This window comes from Momordica charantia (genome assembly GCF_013281855.1).
Source record: "Momordica charantia cultivar OHB3-1 chromosome 10 unlocalized genomic scaffold, Mcharantia_2.0 BLBB01000010.1, whole genome shotgun sequence".
Taxonomy (NCBI): Eukaryota; Viridiplantae; Streptophyta; class Magnoliopsida; order Cucurbitales; family Cucurbitaceae; genus Momordica; species Momordica charantia.
The window spans coordinates 19,269,717-19,289,940 of NW_028275158.1; the positions used below are offsets into that span (position 1 = coordinate 19,269,717).

The 20,224-nt window shown below is 34.3% G+C and overlaps 1 protein-coding gene across 1 annotated transcript; it reads right to left on the reverse strand.

Moving 5' to 3' along the window:
* Nucleotides 1-756: 756 nt before the first annotated feature.
* LOC148208742 (NADPH-dependent diflavin oxidoreductase 1-like) lies at nucleotides 757-14,355 on the reverse strand. The gene is given in 19 exon segments (XM_088117000.1): nucleotides 757-990; nucleotides 993-1,222; nucleotides 1,224-1,365; nucleotides 1,894-1,911; nucleotides 1,914-2,109; nucleotides 2,329-2,448; nucleotides 2,826-2,908; nucleotides 2,911-2,956; nucleotides 4,446-4,556; nucleotides 4,635-4,709; nucleotides 5,679-5,776; nucleotides 7,829-7,894; nucleotides 7,897-8,006; nucleotides 11,883-11,974; nucleotides 12,165-12,269; nucleotides 12,383-12,460; nucleotides 13,526-13,672; nucleotides 13,768-13,973; nucleotides 14,183-14,355. Coding segments are annotated over 17 exon segments (1,860 nt in total). The 5' UTR covers nucleotides 13,664-13,672; nucleotides 13,768-13,973; nucleotides 14,183-14,355; the 3' UTR covers nucleotides 757-838.
* Between the last annotated feature and the right edge of the window lie 5,869 nt (nucleotides 14,356-20,224).

Consider the following 20,224-nt stretch of genomic DNA (forward strand, 5'->3'; position numbering starts at 1 on the left):
AAAATACCTCATAATTCTTACCTTATCAATAATTCCCGTGTAGCTTCCATCACTTATCTATTTACAAAAATCTTCTAACATAAATTTTTTAGAATAAATTATATTTTTTGATTCCAAAGTTTTGACTAACAAGTCTATTTGCTCTTTAGATTTCAAAATCTCATACATTGCCCCTCAAGGTTTATGAAATTATCCCTAACATGAGGTTTGTATTAGTCCCCTTAACAGAAATATGATAGGATATATTAAATTATTTAAACGTTGATGTGACTTTTTTTCTTCTTTAGTACAACAAATAGGGGTGGGATTTTGAACCCACAATCTCTTGATCATATATAAGTGTCAATTACCACTGAACTAAGTTCATCTTTGACTGTGACTTTTTATTGTTCTAAATCTCTCCTTCCCCAACTTCTACCCTAACCCTCATCCCCACACCCACCCCTACAATCGTTGGAGCCCACCTCCTCGCGTTCTCCTCTCTATTCTGCCTCCCATAAATTCACTCACTCTCTTTTCCCAGCCCCCATCCTGTTCAGTTAGCTAACGTAAGATTCCCGTCAAGGACTAAAATGGAGTATTTCTTAAATCTTAGAAAATAAAACTTGTAGACCAAATGACCTATTACCCAATCGTCATGTACCAAAAGATAATTTACCTAACACAAATGCATGCTAAGCAAGTCTCCTATTGAACAATAATTAAATTATGTACTCGAAGTAATAATGTTTACAATCCCTAAAAATAAATTTTCCTCATGATGTGACCATTTCAAAGTGAACAATGGGAAGGGAAGAGCAAAAGGAAAATATATATATTAAACAATAGACAAGCAAGGTCAAGACCAAGCTTCAACATGGTACTTACCAGCCTTCTCCAATGCCCTTAGCCACCTTACAGCATATTCCCGTGGAAGCTGAGTTTCTTTCGATATAATTTCCTCAAAACTTGACCATACATCCGAAGGCATCTTTGTTGAAGAACCTGCACATATACAGCCGCACCCGTGCTAAGCATGCTCCAAATTCTTTCACTATGTTCCACCATCTTATGTTGTACGTAAACCTTTTGTGGTTGATCTCGGGAGAAAGCTACGTAAAAGCCCCCACCTTTCTCCTCAGAAAGTACTCTGGAATTTGTTGAATTCGATAACCAAAAATCTCGATATAAAAAGTCATTATCCTCATTGCGACAGCCAAAGAAGAACAAATTGGAGCAGTTACATAGAGTGGTTTTCCATGGACCTTTCCTCTACGAATCCTCTGAAGGGTGCACACCCTGTTCCAGGTCCAACAAGAACTATGGGAAGGGATGGGGACGGGGCGGGAAGATAACCCTTACGGAACCATACTGGGACATAAACACCTGTTATGACATAAAACATATCCAAATACATCAATAAGTAGATCAAAATTAAGTGCTACAACATCAATAACGGATGCTAAATTACCCTCAAGGTGTCTGGCACCAAATGCTTTAGATCTTGGGTTCAAGCCTTCAAGTTAAAAATTAATAACTTAAAACCTTAGTATCTTAGAATTGGCTTTGAGGTAAGTGAAGCCCTCCTAAGATTAGTGGGGTGGGCTAAAAGCATAATGCAAAATGTGGCCAGTGGCACCAATAAATTTTTTTTTTTTTTTTTTCTTTTTTTTTTTTTCTTTTTTCTTTAAATAAAAACGACTCAACGGCCTAAGAACAGGGGGCGAGGAGGCCCCTCACCAAAAAAACTAGTAAAGCAAAGCTCTCTAGTCTTGAAGGATCCTAGAGAGGTTGTAGTTATAAAAAATTTTGTATTCCTATGACCCACCATAGTAACTCATATTGTTCGTTTTATTGGATGCCACCGATAATAATAACAATAATAACAATAGATGCTAAGTTCTATTCCCGTACATTGTCTAGGATCGAGTTCGGCAGCCAACTTGAGCAAAGACCCGAGCGGTTCCTTTTATATGGTGTCGTCCAAGATACTACATTTACAGTTAAGTGCACCTGATTTGGGTGAGCTAAACGGGAAGAAGATATGGAGAATGCTCTTGTTTTCAATGGAGGAACCAACTGCACCAACCAATCAAATGGCATTTTGACAGAAGGAAAATCTTGTAATACCTGTGGTACAATACAAAAACAAGTAAATGGGTATGTTTTCATCTCTAGCTCACTATTGGGTATATTTCAACTACAGAAACGGGCATGTTTTTTGCTAAAGACAAAATGCAGCAAAAATATTTGGGGTATGCAAAATGATTATTAAAATGAATTTCCAATAAAAGCTTTCAAGTTATGACAATGATTAGAGCCTGCATTTATGTAAATATTTGGAATTACCTCGAGAACGTTTCTTCTTTCCTTTTGATTGTACTGATATAAATCATCTCTTCCTTCAGGTGAGGCAAAATATTGAAGTCTATCCTTTTCATGTGGAGCTGTCGCATAGTAACTCATAACCTGGAAGAAAAATTAACTTAAACATAGATGCAGAAAAAGAAACCAAAGAAATAAACACTTAAACTTATATTCTTTCCTTTTTTCAATCCCAAAATTAGTGGCTGCCTTAGCACTTTCTCCACTGTTACTTTTGTTTCTATATTTGGCATGTAGTTTGTATATATTGTAAGATTGTATTGTATGCAAAATATGGGTTAGGGTACCAGTTACTCTCTAAAGGTCAGAGGCTTGAGTCCCCACCCCTCCCACACACCTTGTACCAAAAAAAGTACATGGGTAATAAAATAGTAATCTATAACTCTCTCTTTCCCATCAATAATAGTTACATGCTGCAGCAACTGAACACCATGGAAAAATGAGAAAAAAACATAAAGGACTTGCCTCAAAAAGTAGCGTCGAGGAGAAGCTGAGGCAACATCCATTGTCAATTCAATGAAAGTTTTCAATTTGGTAGGACCATTTTGGCATTTAGGACAGGATCCTGCTGCCGTCCATTTCTTGGAGAAACCTGAAATGAGATGTGTTATTTGTATAGAGAAGATTTACTTACACACAACAAGTTCATTTGAAGATGAACTTTAAGGATTAACGTCAACAAATGAAAAATGCAGAGTAGGAAGAAAGTATAGATTTGACTACCGATAGAAACTCGAACTTTTCATTGTATCATATCTTCTCTTTCAAATACATAGTATTTGCCTAGAAGATAAAGAAACAGCTAAAAGAAAACATAGCAAATGACAGTACAATTTGCCAACCCTAACGAATGTCACCAATGAGATCTAGACTCGAACTCAACGAATTAGACTAAAAGGATAATACGAGAGGATAAGAAACAGAAGTCCTTAATAAGGAAGTTTCATTGAAGCATGTCAATGAATCAAGGAGGGCTTTAGTTTGTTCTTTTTTCTAAAAATCCGGAATACAATGTTCTAAAACTGAGACGAAGCAGCCAAATAAACCAACTCATTCTTTGACTCATCCTCAAACTTCGGTAGCTATCCACCATACCAAGCATTTCAACTATATATATCGTTACTTAATGAATATACCATGTCATTTCTTTCTAAATTAACTAGGATGTGCTGACTGGTGGACTTATCATTTGTCCAACAGTCTTCATATTTAGTTTAGTCATGTTGCACAGTACTATAAGCAATTAACACAACCATATTATTATCAGGGCTAAAATTTGTCTCTGTCTCAATCTTGAATTTCAAGCAAAAACAGATCTACTTCGGATTAGTACACAAATTACTAGTGCTGTAGCCAGACTAAGGCATAGATGGTAGATCTAGAAAAAAATGTTTCTTGTTCCTCAGCGGTTACCAAATATCCACCAAGAACAGTATATAGTAAAGGGAGGTTAATCCTCCATCATCAACAAAAACCTACCTAACTCATCAGTTAGTTCTTTTTAGATTATGGACTTGGATCAAGTCCATATAATTATAACGGTTTGTTATTTCCTTTCCAAATATCATTTTTCCTTGATTGCGTTAGGCCTCCTATTGTAAGTGTCTATGCCACGAGGTAGAAAAGGATATAGCCTCCAAAGTTAGTGTGACGTTGACGTTCCACGCTTTATATATAATTAGAATGTTTGTGAGGTAACCATTTTGTTAAGAGTGACTGGAGAGAGAAGCTATCCATCTCAAATTGGTCTAGCATAATTCATGAATTTTTCTATTTGTTTTGTTTGTGAACTCTTTATTTTATGAATAGGAGTGGTAACTATCAGATTACAGAAAATAAATAAATAAGTTCTTCCACACTTAATAAAACCAGTGGAAGAAAGTTTTCAAAGAATTGACAAAAGAGTACATAGAATTTCAATTTTGCACATCTTCAAAGTGATGAAATAAAATAATTAATTAATTAATCTAGCACATGTGCATCCCACACAATGAAAGGATGATCCTGGAGAAGTATTTTCCCAAAAAATCTATAATAAGATGACCACTTAGAATTTACGAACTGGCAAGCCAAACTCTTACAGTGATAAACGACTCGGGGTCCAAATTGCAATGTTGTATGAAAGCATCTACAGCAGCAGGATTCTGACTAGGAAGAACCTCGAGGACGTCACCAACTTCATATTCTATTACCTAAAATTAGTTCAGAATGCAATTAATGTCAAAAAAGAACAAAAAAGGATAATGAAAAAGTGGACATTACCAACTTACAGAAGAAACAAATTCAAATTCAAAGTGGCGCACATCCTTTCCGGAGCCTACTTTACACAAATGCTGATTTTTTATCTACATATATAAAAAAAGTTAATAAATGATTTGAGAATAGAAAAGATATTAAGAATTGATCTAAGTTATTAAAAAATCTCAAAATAAAAAGAAAAGCCCTGTGGGCAAGAATTGAGATAAAGACGATACAATATCTAACCTTGCAAACAAAAAATGAGTTATTTAGCAATATTTAAAGAGACAGGTCATTTTATTTTAATGCAAAGTTAAGCCTAGTAAATTAAACCAACAATTCACCCCCCAGCCCTTTGTGATGTCGTGTGATCTAGGTTAACATTGCATTTCAGTTTACATGCTGTTTAGTTAGTTGTCCTACTGTTAATTCACTTGTTACGTGTTAGTCAATTAGTTCTCGTGCGGGCAGAATGGTTGTCACTGGAGAGCATCCTTAAAGGCGTCATTAAATAGTATATCTTATTCCAAAAAGAGATTGAAAAAGATTCCCGGAAGTAATCAGCTAGAATATTGAAATTTTCTCTCAACTAGTTGGAAGAGTATAAGTAAGAAGAAAGCATCAAGCCGCCAAGGTACATCATTCCACGGTCAAAATCCAAATGTCTTACGAGAACCTATACTCAGTAAGGTTTTCACCCTTAGTTGATTAACAAAGTGGATATGATACTACAAAGCTAGCGAACTCTTCCAGAATTCCAGGTTTTATCCTATTAATGAATCACACCACAAGACATGCCAAGTTCTTCATCATCAATAATTTTGGACGTTTTGCGAATAAGTTTAGACAATCCCAATTATTTGTCATCAGGAAGATATTGAGTCAATTGACCAATGACTTCAATGGGGGAATTGGAAAAATAGTTCACCTAGGGTTCAAATTGAATTCAGCTTCCATCCCATGATTAATACTCCCTCGCTCTTTGTATCACACCCATATACAACAAAATCTCTATATATTAAGTGATGTCAAACTTTGAGAAGAAACAATAGAGTCAACTAGCCAAGGTTTAATACCATATTAAGAAAGCAATCAGGTTTTTTCTTGCCAAGGGAACATTTTCCAGGAGACATCAAGCGAGCACTCTCAATTTGTATCTCCATCCGCTTCAAATCTGAGAGACAACAGCAATGTCAATTAGTCAATAAATGTAGGAAGGCTACCAAAAAGAATTAACATCACATCAATCATGAAAAAAATTAGAAGAAAATAATTCATAGAGTAAACTAAAAAACACAGCAAGTTGCAGACAGAAAAAAAAAACCATGGTCCACTGAACACAGAATTGAAGACAGATTAAGATATAAGTAGATCTTAAATATTCCCATGAATTGCTATGTTTCTTATGAAATAATAAATAAATAAATATTCATATGAATCAGAACCAAGATATTCTACTCCAAGAAAAGAATAATATATCAATAAGAATGCTGCAGAAAGTATTCTTTGTTTTTTACTTTCTCTTTTATTATTTTCTCTCTCACTCCTTTGGGAGTTTGAATCTTTGAACAATTTTTGTTCCTTTTCATACCTTCAATGAAAAGTTCATATCTTGTTAAAAAAATGAAGGCTAAAAAAAGTTTGAATCATGTTCTTTGGGATTGTCAGTATGCTTCAGCTATTGGGATAGTTTCTTTGGGAATTTTGATATGCAGTTGGCTTGTAGCTGTTCATGCATGCTTATCATGGAGGAAGTCTTGTTTCATCCCCCCTTGTCGTGATAAAGGGGCGTTTTATGGCAGGCATCCTTTTTTGTGATTTTGTGAACATTTGGCTTGAGAGAAATAAGAGAGTCTTTAGCAATAAGGAAAGTTTCTGGGAGGAGGTTTAACATTTGGCTAAGTTCAATGCCTCTCTTTACGCTTCCGTCACCAAAGAATCTAGTGATTACCATTTATCTCTCGTTCTTTTGAATTGGAGCTCACTTATATAATTTGCTTTTCTTAGTACTTTAATCTTTATTTTTACTTTCTTTTGTCTTTGGTTGTTTTCTTGGCTCATTTTGGCTTGGCATTTCCTCCTTTTTTTATTGCCCTCTTGTATTCTTTCATTTGTTCTCAATGAAATTTGTGGTTTTCATAAAAGAAAAAAAATGATACGTGCCCTTCAAATGAGGAAATAATAAAAAATTGAAGGAAACATGTTAAGTCAGAGAAGAGATGAGATAATAGTTTCTGTAATACTCAATTTCACAAGATTATACAGCCTAATTAAATAAACTTGGACCTAAAACCAAACTAGGAAGACCAAGATGCATAAGGCAACTAAGTTACTAGCAGGGTGGGGGTGGGGCTTGGGCCCAAGGCCATATACACCCAGACAGACCCGAATAAACAAGACTCCTCAAGATGGGTATCCATATTGGAGTTTTATGAGAATACTGCTTTTGGAGACTTGAAAAGGCTTAGAGATTATTCTGTTAACTTTTTCTTATTGTCTGTAAATCTTGAAATGCTTTGTGGTAATTCTTTAGTCTAGATATTGGGTGGAGGTGGGAGAGTGTTCTAAAACTAATTGTTCTTTAAAGGTTTCATTAGGCGGAGAGTTTTGGTGGTTTTTATTATTATTATTACTATTATTTTTTTTTTTTTTTTATACTGGGAGTCAGAGCTTTACTCCTCTATATCCAAGGGCACCCATACCAACTAAGGCTCGGACCCAAAAGACATCAAAGGTTTTAACTCACCAGAAGGTTTGAACTTGAAACCTCTAAACCAGACCAAGAACTCGAGGCCTTGCCAACCGAGCTGCCTCTTGGGGGCTAGTTCGATGGTTATTCTTATTCCATAATAAACTCTAGTCGATAAGTTTTTCCTAAAGATTTCAGGTTGGGTTGTGTGATATGTACTCAGGGAAGTTCTTAAAGGGAAATGCTTTTACAGGTTTGGTTATTGTGTAGTGTAATTTAGGAATTCCAAAACCAATTCAGACATAAAGCCCTTTCGTCTTTTGGTTGCAAGAAACTTGTGAAAAAAATGCTGAATTTTCAAAAGAATTTTCGATTATGAAGAGTGTAATAGAAGGTTGTAATTACAAAAGAATTTTCTGATGCACCACGAAGAAGTAGTGTGATGTAAACTTCTACAAAAAAATATCAATGAATTTTCTATTAATTTTGAATCTTTCATTACACTCTTCATAATCGAAATTCAGGAAACTAGCATACCTGAGGTTAATTGTGTATCCAACTTGCCCACATCGTGATATATAACATGAATGCTTGGTTGATCATTAATGTGTCACTTGAAAATGCAAAATCAATGCCTTTTGGAAAGAACATTGGAGTAATATCATTCAATGACCTCCACAATGATAACATCCAAGGATCTAGAGCAGCCTCATACCTGGTGGAGAGTGAGAGCATTAATCTTTCAATCACTTAATTTTATCGCCATAAAATGCAGGTTAAGGAAGACATTAAAAACATTCAAGCAACTATGTTTGTAAATGTTGTCGGGGTTCCTTCTAACCCTGACTCATAGGCTGTTCCTTTTTTCCTTTTGTGGAAAATACTATCTGTTTCCTATTAAATAAATAAATAAATAAATATATATATATATATACATATATATACATATATACTTAGTTTTGATGGAATCAAATTATTTGTATTCCAATATATTAATCATAAGAAATACATGGCCTTCTTATATAGAAGATAGGCTCAAACATAAATGGAAATAAAGATAAAATAATAATTAATATTGACAACTAATTTACAGTTAATATTTACAAATAATAAACCAACACTCCCCCTCAAGCTGGTTGAAAGATATCTTCCATTGCCAGCTTGTCAAATTGTACTTTCGGTAGTCCTTTTGTCAACACATCGGCAGTCTGCTCCATTGTTGGGAGGTAAGGGATACATATCACGCCGGTATCAACTTTTTCTTTATGAAATGTTTGTCAATTTCAATATGCTTAGTCCTATCATGTTGAACTGGATTGTGGGCTATGGAGATGGCAGCCTTGTTGTCGCAATAAACTTTTATGGGTGCTTTCTGAAATACTCTCAATTCTTCAAGTAACCTTTTTATCACACATCCCTTCACAAATACCATGGGCCAGGGCCCTAAATTCTGCTTCAGCACTGCTTCTAGCAACTACATTTTGTTTCTTACTTCGCCAAGTTACTAAGTTACCTCCAACAAATGAACAATAACTAGAAGTAGATCTTCTATCTGTCATACTTCCTGCCCAATCAGCATCGGTATAAACTTCAACCTGCAAATGGTTGTGTTTTTTGAACAATATACCTTTTCCTGGAGTTCCTTTCAGATATCTTAAAATTCTATAGGCAGCTTCAAAGTGAACTGATCCTGGTGAGTGCATAAATTGACTTACCATGCTTACTGCAAAGGTAATATCTGGACGTGTGTGAGACAAGTAGATGAGTCTTCCCACAAGACTTTGATATCGTTCCTTATCCTTTACTTCTTCTTCTCTTGCAGCTTCCAGTTTCAAATTAGGTTCAACAGGGGTCTCAGCTACCTTCCATCCAAGCAAACCTGTTTCTCTAAGTAAATCAAGAATATATTTTCTTTGGTTAACAAAGATACCTTTCTTAGATCTTGCAAACTCCATTCCTAGGAAGTACTTTAACGTTCCTAGGTCCTTGATTTGAAATTCGCTTGCGAGTCTTTTTTTTAAAGTAGCCAGTTCTACTTCGTCATCACCTGTAAGCACATGTCATCTACATAGACAATCAAAATTGCAGTTTTATTGCTTTCAGAACGTTTGTAAAAAATGGTATGATCAGCTTGACTTTGAAGGAATCCATAGCTCATGACTACTTTACCAAATCGTTCAAAACCATGCTCTCGGAGATTGTTTGAGTCCATACAGAGATTTCTTTAACTGACATACTTTATCCTTTCCAAGATTAGCTTCAAACCTGGTGGTAAACTCATAAAACTTCTTCTTCAAGATCTCCATTCAGAAAAGCATTTTTTACATCGAGTTGATGAAGAGGCCAATCTAAATTTGCAGCTAGAGATAAAAGTATCCTAATGAAGTTGATTTTAGCAACAGGAGCAAAAGTTTCCTGATAATCAATCTCATAGGTTTGAGTAAATCTCTTAGCAACTAGTCTAGCTTTATACCTTTCAACACTACTATCAGCATTACACTGATTGTAAAAACTGATTTACACCCCCACAGTTTCTTATCTCTTGGTAAATCTACAATCTCCCATGTACAATTATGTCTTAGAGCATTCATCTCCTCCATAACAGCTAGTTTCCAATTTGGATCATTTAGGGCTTCTTGTATGTTTCTTGGAATAAACAAGTTAGTTATCCTAGACGTAAAGGCTTTATGACTACTTGATAATTTTTCATAGGAGATATAGTTTGCAATGGGATATTGGTGCAAGTTCGAGTTCCTTTTCTTAAGGCTATAGGAACATCAAGATCATAAACAACAGGTGTGATATTTTCAATATTTGGAGTGACAAGAATGGAGCTCGGAGATTGATTACCTGGAGTTTCAGAATTATCCCTCGGAGTTTCAGATTGGGTCTGTGATGAGTCAGCTATCTGGTCCTCATTCGTTTGATTGAGTCTTCCTCTAGTGTAAAACTTAAACTCAGGATTTGGACAATGTGATCATTTCGTAGTAATTCTCCCCCGAATCAGAATTTTCTACACTTGGCATTGAAGGACTCGTAAAGATCGGACTAGGACTAGTAAAGTTGGGACTTAAAACATTAGGAAGAGGAACAGGTATATTGTTCAAAAAACACAACCATTTGCAGATGGATTGGCATTGAATGCTCTAGGGTAATTACCTGTTTGTGCCAAGGAATACAAAGATTACCAAATGACGAATTGGTCTCTAGCTGTTGTGATAGATGCTCTTTAATAGATGGATTTGAGTCAACACTATTAGTGTGAACTTGCTCCCGGTCACTCTCATATTCCGCTAGACTTTGGTTGGAACTTTGAGTTACTTCAACGATTTCTTCAACCATGGTGGCAAAAACAGATTAACTATAACAATCAGACCACAAAACTGATATTAGAGTAGAAAGACTGAACCAGAAAGCCAAAAAAAAATGGCAAGAAATAGACAGAACCGATGAACCAAACCAGGCCAAACCGGATGGACCAGACCGATCTGAGTGAACCGGTCCGAACCGGACCAAACAGATCCTAAATGCAAACCGAACCAAACTGAGCCGAGCCGAATCGAGCGAATCGACCAAATCGGTCTAGGGTTTGTAAGACAGCCACAACCCACGAACTAAAAAAAGCAGACGGTCACCAGAAAATTTCGGTTGGTCTTCCTCCTTACGAACGCTGGTGACCTGCAGAGGTGGGTCTGTCATTCCCTTTCGGTGGCGCAACTACCCACGACCAGCAGCAAATGACGATGGAAAGAAGGCACACTGCTCGAATCAACGTCAGACGGCATCGGAATAGGCACAGACGGCGACGGGCGACGGGCGACGGGCGGAGGTGCGACGAATCTCAATGTCCTCGGAGCTCCGAATCTGCAATCAGTGATACAGAATCCACGACGAAATAAACCCAGCAAGCGAACAACCCGAGCCTGAAGGAGTCGTCCGGAAGTAAGGTGCGCCTTTTGACGACGGCGGCTAGGTTTCGGCAATGAAAAGGGGGCGGCGGCAGCTGCTCAGAGGCTAGGGTTTCTAAATGTCTTTAGGATATTTGAATTTATTTGATCTGTGCGGATGACACCGGTGCAGATCGATGGTGAGGACGACGGATCAACGGCAACAGTTGCGTTGCCGTGGGGAGTTCGCCGGAGGTAGATGACGGCTAGGGTTTTAAAATTAGGTTTGGTATTTTTTATGATGGCTAGGGTTTTGAGAGTTAGGGTTTACTTCCTAAGCTCTGATACCAACTTAGTTTTGATGGAATCAAATTATTTGTATTCCAATATATTAATCATAAGAAATACATGGCCTTCTTATATAGAAGATAGGCTCAAACATAAATGGAAATAAAGATAAAATAATAATTAATATTGACAACTAATTTACAGCTAATATTTACAAATAATAAACCAACATATATATATATATATTTGTAAACGTTGTCACCAACAAAATAAGATCAATTCCAAATGAAACTTCCTATTGCTTTGAGGACCATAAAATTAGATCTATTTAAGGGCAAGGTAGATCCAACGGAAAGAAGAAGAAATAGCTTCTTCAGAGATTCATTCAACAAAATTAGAGGTTAAAGGAAGCCTACCCTGAAGGGTGCTGATCATCACCCAACCCTCTTTCCAGAATAGCTCTTGCTCCCAGATCAGAAAGTCTCTTGTCCAGCTTCTTTGCAACAAACTGAATCAATAGTATACATTAGCAGGTACTTTAATATGTAGCCACAAAATTATAATGCAATCAATTTGTAATCATCAAATCCTTGTCTAGCACATTCAAGATGCAGGAGGAAAATAAACTTCATAATGTACAAAAAATGGGGAATGCATATATTGGCTTTACTTCCAAAGAAAAGTAGAAAAAATATTACATTATATTTTTGATAACCAGAATCACCTAATCCAAATACAGCATAAGGTACTCCTTCAAGCCAATATTGACTTAAACTTCTTTGTAAAAGGGACCTCCAAAAGACCTGATATAAATCAAATGAGGAACAGGCAGCCAAAACAAATCATATAAGAAAGCATGTTTCGCAGAATAATATAAATAATATCTTCTGTACCCAAAAATTAAAAACTCACTAACCCTCATGGAATCTGGTGTTTCACCCTGGCCTGTGGTAGAGACAACAAAAATTATAGCATCTTCATGAGGTAAAGAACTCTGAAACGTTCAATACAAACAATAAGGCCAGATTACTTTACACACCATGATGGTTAAAAAAAGATTACTGGAGCAGGCAAAGTGTCTGTCTATACAAATATATATAGAAAATCTAGCATGCAGAAGCTAAATACAATGCAACTCCTAGTACAGTGAACGAAAGGTTAAAGTTCTTTAAAGAAATTAAACAAAACTTAGAGGAGGAAAGGAACAGATGTAACTACAAACAAAAAAAAAAATTTAGTGACTACACAAGTTGAAACTACCTCAAGACATTCATTCAACAAGTGTTTTAATTGGGTGTCATGATGATAGAAGACTTTGGCTCCTTAAGGCTAATTGTGCATTTTCAACATTTCATCTCATTTCCATTTTAAACCCGTTGTATTGAGGATAGGAGACTTTGGCTATTCAATTCTAATCGTGAATTTTCTAGAAATCTTAATAAGTTATTTATTGCAATGTTCCTTCCAATTGCCATTTTGAATTTCTTGTATTGTGTCCTAGCAAAAATATATAACAAAGAAAGATTGTATCAAGAAGGATCTGATGGTTAAGATTAGGCAACAACGAGCTTCTCCTTCACACAAGAGTAGCTAGGCCCTCCTAATCACCTAGTCTAAAATCCAAACACGTCCACCGAGCTTCTGCCATTGCAGTATTTAAGGTAGTCGGTTCTGTACCCAAACCATTTTTCCTAAAACACTAAACCCCAAATCCTTGTCCGTTAGTAAAATAAGGCTTTCCTTTCTTCCATTATCATCTCCATAAACTACTTGCCCCTGGCCGTCCTTCTTATATTCTTAAATTTGCTTAGGCTTACCAATCCTATCATTGGCGTAGATATTGAAATCTCATTCTAACAATTAGGCGGAACAAGACTATAAAATCAGGGGTTGAGACAAAATGTTCAATCCTTGTGAATAGAAAATGAGTTGAGCAGATTATGCCGTCCCTTTGGCCTTCACCACAACACCAAATATACATATGATTGGTAATGATCTCATAATTCTAGCTTCTCGTTAACTACAGAACAAAGGGGATAACGAAAAGATGAAAACTTACAGCATCATATTCATCCATTGAAAGAAGCCTCACAGAACAACCTCTATGCTCGGCTTCACGGCCAAGCCTCTCTGCAGCATCTTGTGCATTGCCAGTTTGAGTTGCATACAGAATCAGTAACTCAGGTTGGTCTTTCATGTCTTTCAACTGAAAACACGTTCAAACAATTTTAAAAAGAAAAAAAAAAAAAAAAAACCCAGAAATTCGTAGAAAATTGGCAACAAATTCGTCATGATACTGGCCTGACAAGTATAAAGACTCGAGGGGTAAGGCAAAATGGATCAACTTCAGACTAAAAAGAGGGGTGTAAATTTGTTGGGTCGGGGTCGGTTTTCGTACAAACCCGAACCGACCCGAATATATATTCGGTTTGGATCGGGTCGGGTCTCGTCTTTGTTTCGGTCATCTGCGGCTCTCTTGTAACCCTCATCAAAGAAGTCTACAAAACCTTTGCAAGAAAAAAAAATTTATGTAAAATCAAAAACCCAAAACGCAATAGAAGATGAAGAAAAGTCCAAACAGAGTGAAAATCTAAGAAAATCGTTGTTCTACCCTAAAGCAGATCTACAAAACCTTAGCCAAAAAGAAAAAAGACCGACATCCCAGAACTAGAAAAGATGAAGAAAAATCGCAACTATTATGAAGGGGAAAAGTCACCACTGGGCGCTTGGATCGACACCGCTGGCGCCTTTCGCTGGGATCGACGCCGCTGCTTCTTTGGGTTGCCGCCGCCCGCCGTCGCTGGGATCTCCGCCGTCACCGTTGAGATCGATGCGGCTGCCGTCGTGTGGAGAGAGATGGGGAGGAGGGATGGTCTGTATGGTGAGAGTGGAAGGGGCCGGGGGGGGGGGGACGAGGGTTAAAATTTTCTGTTTTTTGGATAAACCGAACCGACCCGAACCGCTTTGAATCGGGTCGGTTTTCGGTTTGGTTCGGTGTCTCACCCCTATAAAAACAAGGATTTTGTGATTGAATCCCACTTCTTTTACTTTTGTTCTTTTTTAAAATAACTTTTACCATCTATTTGGAACTAGGATCTGTTAAATCAGAAATAATTTTAAATTATTTACTGTGTTTGCTTGGAAAAAAAAATTTTAATCACAACAAATTTGAAATCATTCCAAATAGCTCAGATTTGTCAATATTTGAAATTAAAAAGAATCTCATTCTAAATTACCCAGATACATGGTTAAATATTCATTCAAACAAACTACTTTTTTTTCTCGGTCTCTAAGAACATTTTTCTGAATTATTGTTGAAGGCAAAATACATTTAAAATTTCTTAATAAATTCTTCTAAAAGCATTTTTGTAATTTTTTGTCCCCTTGTGTTTTTCTTCATGAAATTCTCTCTTCTATCAAAAGATCCTGTTAAAAAAATAAAAATAAAATCAGTGAGAGGTTGCACTAAAAGGAAAATATATATATATATGGATTTCTTTTTATTTTAGATTTGAAATAATTCAAATTTCGATGTTTTTCTTTAAAAAAATAATTGTTTACAAGGTTTATTTTTTAAATTTTATTAGCAAGGTATAATTTAGTATATCTTGATTTTGATTAAATGATTTCATTTCTATATGTGATTGATATTACTATTTCATATTAAAATATTATAGTATTATTAATATAATATCATGTTAAAGTATAACTATAGCATAACCGTAAAATATTATATTTTCTTTTCATTTTCATTATTTTAAATTTTGAAATTTGAAATCATTTCTCACCTTAATCCTAAAAGATAAAAGAAAATAAAATCCCAAAAAATTGCAAAGCAAAGCAGGTGATGAAAACTCTAGTTTCTACAATAAAATCCTCATAGCCAAGAAATCGGCGAACTAGCTGTCAGCGAAAGAGGCGATTTTGAAGCTGACGTGCCCAAAAAAATGTTGAAAATCCAAGTGTTGAGATTGGGCTGGGCTTGAAATTTAAATTAGAAGGTAAGCTCTGAGAACATATTGAAAAGAAAACTAAGATCAACTTACTAAAAAAAACCCAAAACCTACTCCGTTATGTCCGTCGTTCGACTCGGGTTATTTTACATCTTGTAATAAGTGATGTATATGTGTGTGTCCGATTGTCACCCTATTTAAGTTACCTCAGAGGATTCCAAATCACCCGACACAGTATCTTTCTTTTAAGCAGCGGAATCATTACGTTGCGCAGATTATGACTACTCCAGAAGATTAGCAGTTTGTTACCTCCTCTCTTTTTCTTTTATCTCTTCTTCAAATTTTGGATCTCTCCCAGATTTGTCAATTCTAATGGGAGTGATAATTCCTGAATATTGATACTGTTTGGATTTATTTTCATGAATGGGTTTTTATTTTTCATCTAACTCAAGATGCTCTCATTATTATGTTGTTTGTTTGCTTAGATTTGTTATTTTTTTTTTCTCTCTGTGATATTTTTTATAATAAGATTCATCCTACGACACCACAAAAAATCAATTTTGAGCATAGGTATTCTTTCTGGGCAGTATGGGCTAATGAGACATGGGGATCATATTGGAATTGGGACCCGAAGGAAACTTCATATTCACAATTTATTTACATACATGTATAAATAAAAATTTTGAAGGTGTAAATTCCGCGATTTAACCTCACAAAAAAATCTCAATTTTATTATATTCACAGCAAATTGAAACCAAACCTCGAGTCTAAGGTTGGGAGGAACCTTTGAAACGAAATCCAACTGGAGCTTTTAGGGAAAAAAATACATAGAATTTTAAGATTTTTAAAAAGATTCTTATTTAGATTTAATACAATGATCTATTTATAGAGATTTATGACATAGTCTGAGGCAAAACCAAATCTTATATTTTAATATTTCATAAATAAAAATATATTACTTTTTTTAAAAACATATTAAAATATATTTCAATTAACAATTTCTATTCAAATTTCATATATTTTTTATATCCCTAACATTTTCTTGACACAACATCCATTAATTAAATATTAATAATTATTCTTTTTAATATTTAACGTGTTTGTTTATTTAAATAATATATATGTATATTTTCTTTTTAAGTAATCTGGGTATTAAAATACGTCAACTAAAGAAAGATTAAATATTCAATTACCCACCCTATAAACTTATATTTTAAAATTTGTAATAGTTACGATCTCTAAAAAAGCTTACTCTTGAGATTGAATTTGTCGAACTCACAACCTCATGGTTAGAGGTATATGTCAATTACGACTGAGCTATGCTCTTTGACCTTCAAAAATTAGATGTTCTTTTAAGTTGTTGAGAGTTTTTAATCTTTGGGAGTATTCTCTAAACTTTTAAATTTGGTAGCTCATCTATTTATAAAAAAAAAAAAAAAAAAAAAAAAATTGGGCCTTATTTGGATTTAGACTTGATTGACTTTGGACCTAACTTTTGGATATGGGCTTATTTGGGCTTGACCTAATTCCCTCAAGTATATTTGAATTATTTCGGGTTTTGTTTTCCCTTATGTTATTTGAGTTTAATCCAATTAATCTCGGTGGACTTGAACTTATTTGACTTTAATCTAACTATCTCGTGACATAATATAATAATATATTGATATAAATTGACCGGTCAAATTTATATCTTAAATTTAATTTGGAAACACATATTAATTTGAAATTGGTCTTGAATTTAATAAATATATAATTTCACTATTAGTTTGAAATAATGACATGTCGATGTGTGAGCTTCTATGAAATTTTAATACTAAATCATAAAGAAAATGTGTTCTTGATCAATCATATACGTTTTTCTTTATTCATATTATATTATACAATATAAAAATATTGATAACGAGCAATTTTTTAAAAGAATAATATATCCTTGCCATTTTTAGAAAATTTGACAAGTTTCAATTCCTTAATTTCATACTTAAAAGTTTCAATCTTCATTTTTGCATATCAAGTTTTTTCAACAAATTAGTATTTATGATTGGTAAATATTAAGACTAATATGTAGCAGACGAAAGTATAAACTCTGGGACTTCATGTATTTTTTATTAACAAAGTGATTTCCGATTCAATAATCTGAGGTTAATGCTCTTGTAGTTGCTTAGGGCTAGTTAGGTAACATTTTCGTTTGTTGTTTGTTTTTGTTTGTTATTTTTTGTTTTCTATTTGTAATTTTTTTAGAACTAAAAACAGGAATACGTTTAGTGATCATTTTTATTTCTTGTTTCTTGAAAAAAAATAGAAACAAAAATATGTTTGATAATTATATATATATATATATATATATATATATATATATTAATTACAACAACTTGTGGAGGTAGGGATTCGAAATTATGACATATTTGATCGGGATGTATACTTAGAACAAATATTGAGTTCTTTTAAATTTTTAGTTAAACTAAAATTCAGTAGATTTAATATAAGAAGATATAACGTATACTCAAGAAATATAATTCATTAAAGAAAATATAATTTACAATATATATTTCTTTGATGATCTAAATTATTAGACTAAAATAATGATTAAATTTTCAAAATATTTTTGTTGAGGGTGACAATCGAGCTAGACACATGTGTGAGGTTCGAGTGACGACAGCTAGCAGTGGGGACTATAACACCCACGATTGGCGTACGACTGGAAGAGGGAGCGATGTAGGTACCCATGGTAGTTTACGAGAGGCGCGACACCTCTTGCAGCTGACAGTCTGCAGAGGAATAGGGCGACAAGGCGACGGGGTAGCACCACGTGCCGAGAATGTTCCCTAACGACGTGCCATAATCTCCTACGATGGTGAGCCCCACCTTGTCGCATGCTACATGTCCTCCCTAGTCAACCCTGAACGCCTATAAAAGGGATAGATCATCACAACCACCAAGTAAGTGAAAAATATGTCACTAATTTATTTAGGTGCTCTTAATTGCTCTTTGCTCTTCCTTACTCTGATTACCAACTTAATCGTTGGAGAACATTAGACACAACATTGCACTAGTGTCGAGTATCGAGAATCATTGTTGCAGACTCATTTATTCGGCGGTCGGTCACCATTTTGAAGGACACATGAACCTCACTGATTTTTTGCATCAACATTTTTAACTTAAAAAATATAAAATATTTATAATATATATATATTAAAAAGTATAAATTAAAAGAAAATATAATTTACAATATATATTTCTGGATTGAGGAGTCTAATTGAGTAGGTTTAGATAAATAATAAATTTTCAATAGAATAAATATTTTTAAGTTAAAAAGAATATTTTAAAAAAAGAAATAGAAAATATTTAAAAAAATAAAACTTAATATTTATGATAATCAAACCAAATTATAGGATACTTGTGCGCACCTACACTAGCAGAGCTATTGATCAATTTTGCTTATAATTACACAATGTATTACTTAACCCGAGACCAAGAAAAAGAAACAGAACAAACGAAACAACATAGTAACTTTTGGGGGGAACGTTTATCAAATTTTAGAAACGAGAAATATAATTGGTTACCAAACATGTATGTTTCTAAAAAATAACAAGAAATTAAAACGTTACCAAACGAGCATTTAATGTCGCACACACAGATAGATAGATAGATAGATATTTTAATACTACATGTGGAGATCGAACTCACAATTTTTTGGTTGGAGATATATGTAAATTACCACTGAATTATGTTCATTTTGGCTATCCACATCTGCATATTAAAGAAATTATGTACAGTAAAAAACTACATATTATAAATAAAATTGATTCACAGGTGAATTATGTGTTTTTCTGAACGAATTTTCAATTTTGAAATTCATGAATTTTACCTACCCACTCCTACCAAATCACACACGAAATGGTGCAGGGCATTTTTTTTTTCCAATCTAAATATAAAGCATTGGTTGGCTGAATTATAAGTTTATAATAATAAATCCAAAGTAATAATTTGCACGAAATGTCACTTTTTCCTTCAGAAAAATCCATCGAGGGAACAAGCGAAATTTAATGCAAAAGCCAGAGATCAGATAACAGAAAGTGGGGAAATAATTTAAAAAAAAAAAAATCAGTTATTGTGTTTAAACGTAAAAAGTCCCATCCCAAATCATCATTTTTCACGTGTATTTGCCACGCTTTTCACGTGTTTATAACACTCTTACCAACAAAATAACTCATTTTGATTTGTCTTTTTTCTCTAATTCTTTAATGCTAATTGTACATTAAAGTTAAACGACATGGTTTCACATGTCCAAACCATACACATCATTTTGGATGGAAACTACTGACTTTGTTAGTAATTTTTCACTCAAAGTATATACATAATGGACAACATTTCCATTGATGTGAGACCCTCTTGAATGAAATCAAAAGTAAAACCGTACGTAAAGATTATATTCAAAGTGGACATCGTCTCTAACAAGTGGTATTAGAGCCAATATTTTCTCTTTAAAAAAATATATTAGCTCAAGTGATTGGTCAAAAAGATCTTTTTTCTAGTACAATAACTCACAATTTTTTTTTTAATTTTTTAAAATAAATGACTTAACCAGTTGAGCTGTGCTGTTACATCTTAGTAAAAATTGTCTAATAACAACAACCTAAATTAGTAATGTTATGGTTATTATATTCTCCCGGGATAATTTTGAAGTGCTTTGTTGAAGCATGTATATAGGCCAAAAACACTATAATTACTTCCTCAAAAGCACTTTACCATGATTTTGACTTTTATTAAAAAAATTTCATATATTTCACAAAAAGCCCATACTTCCC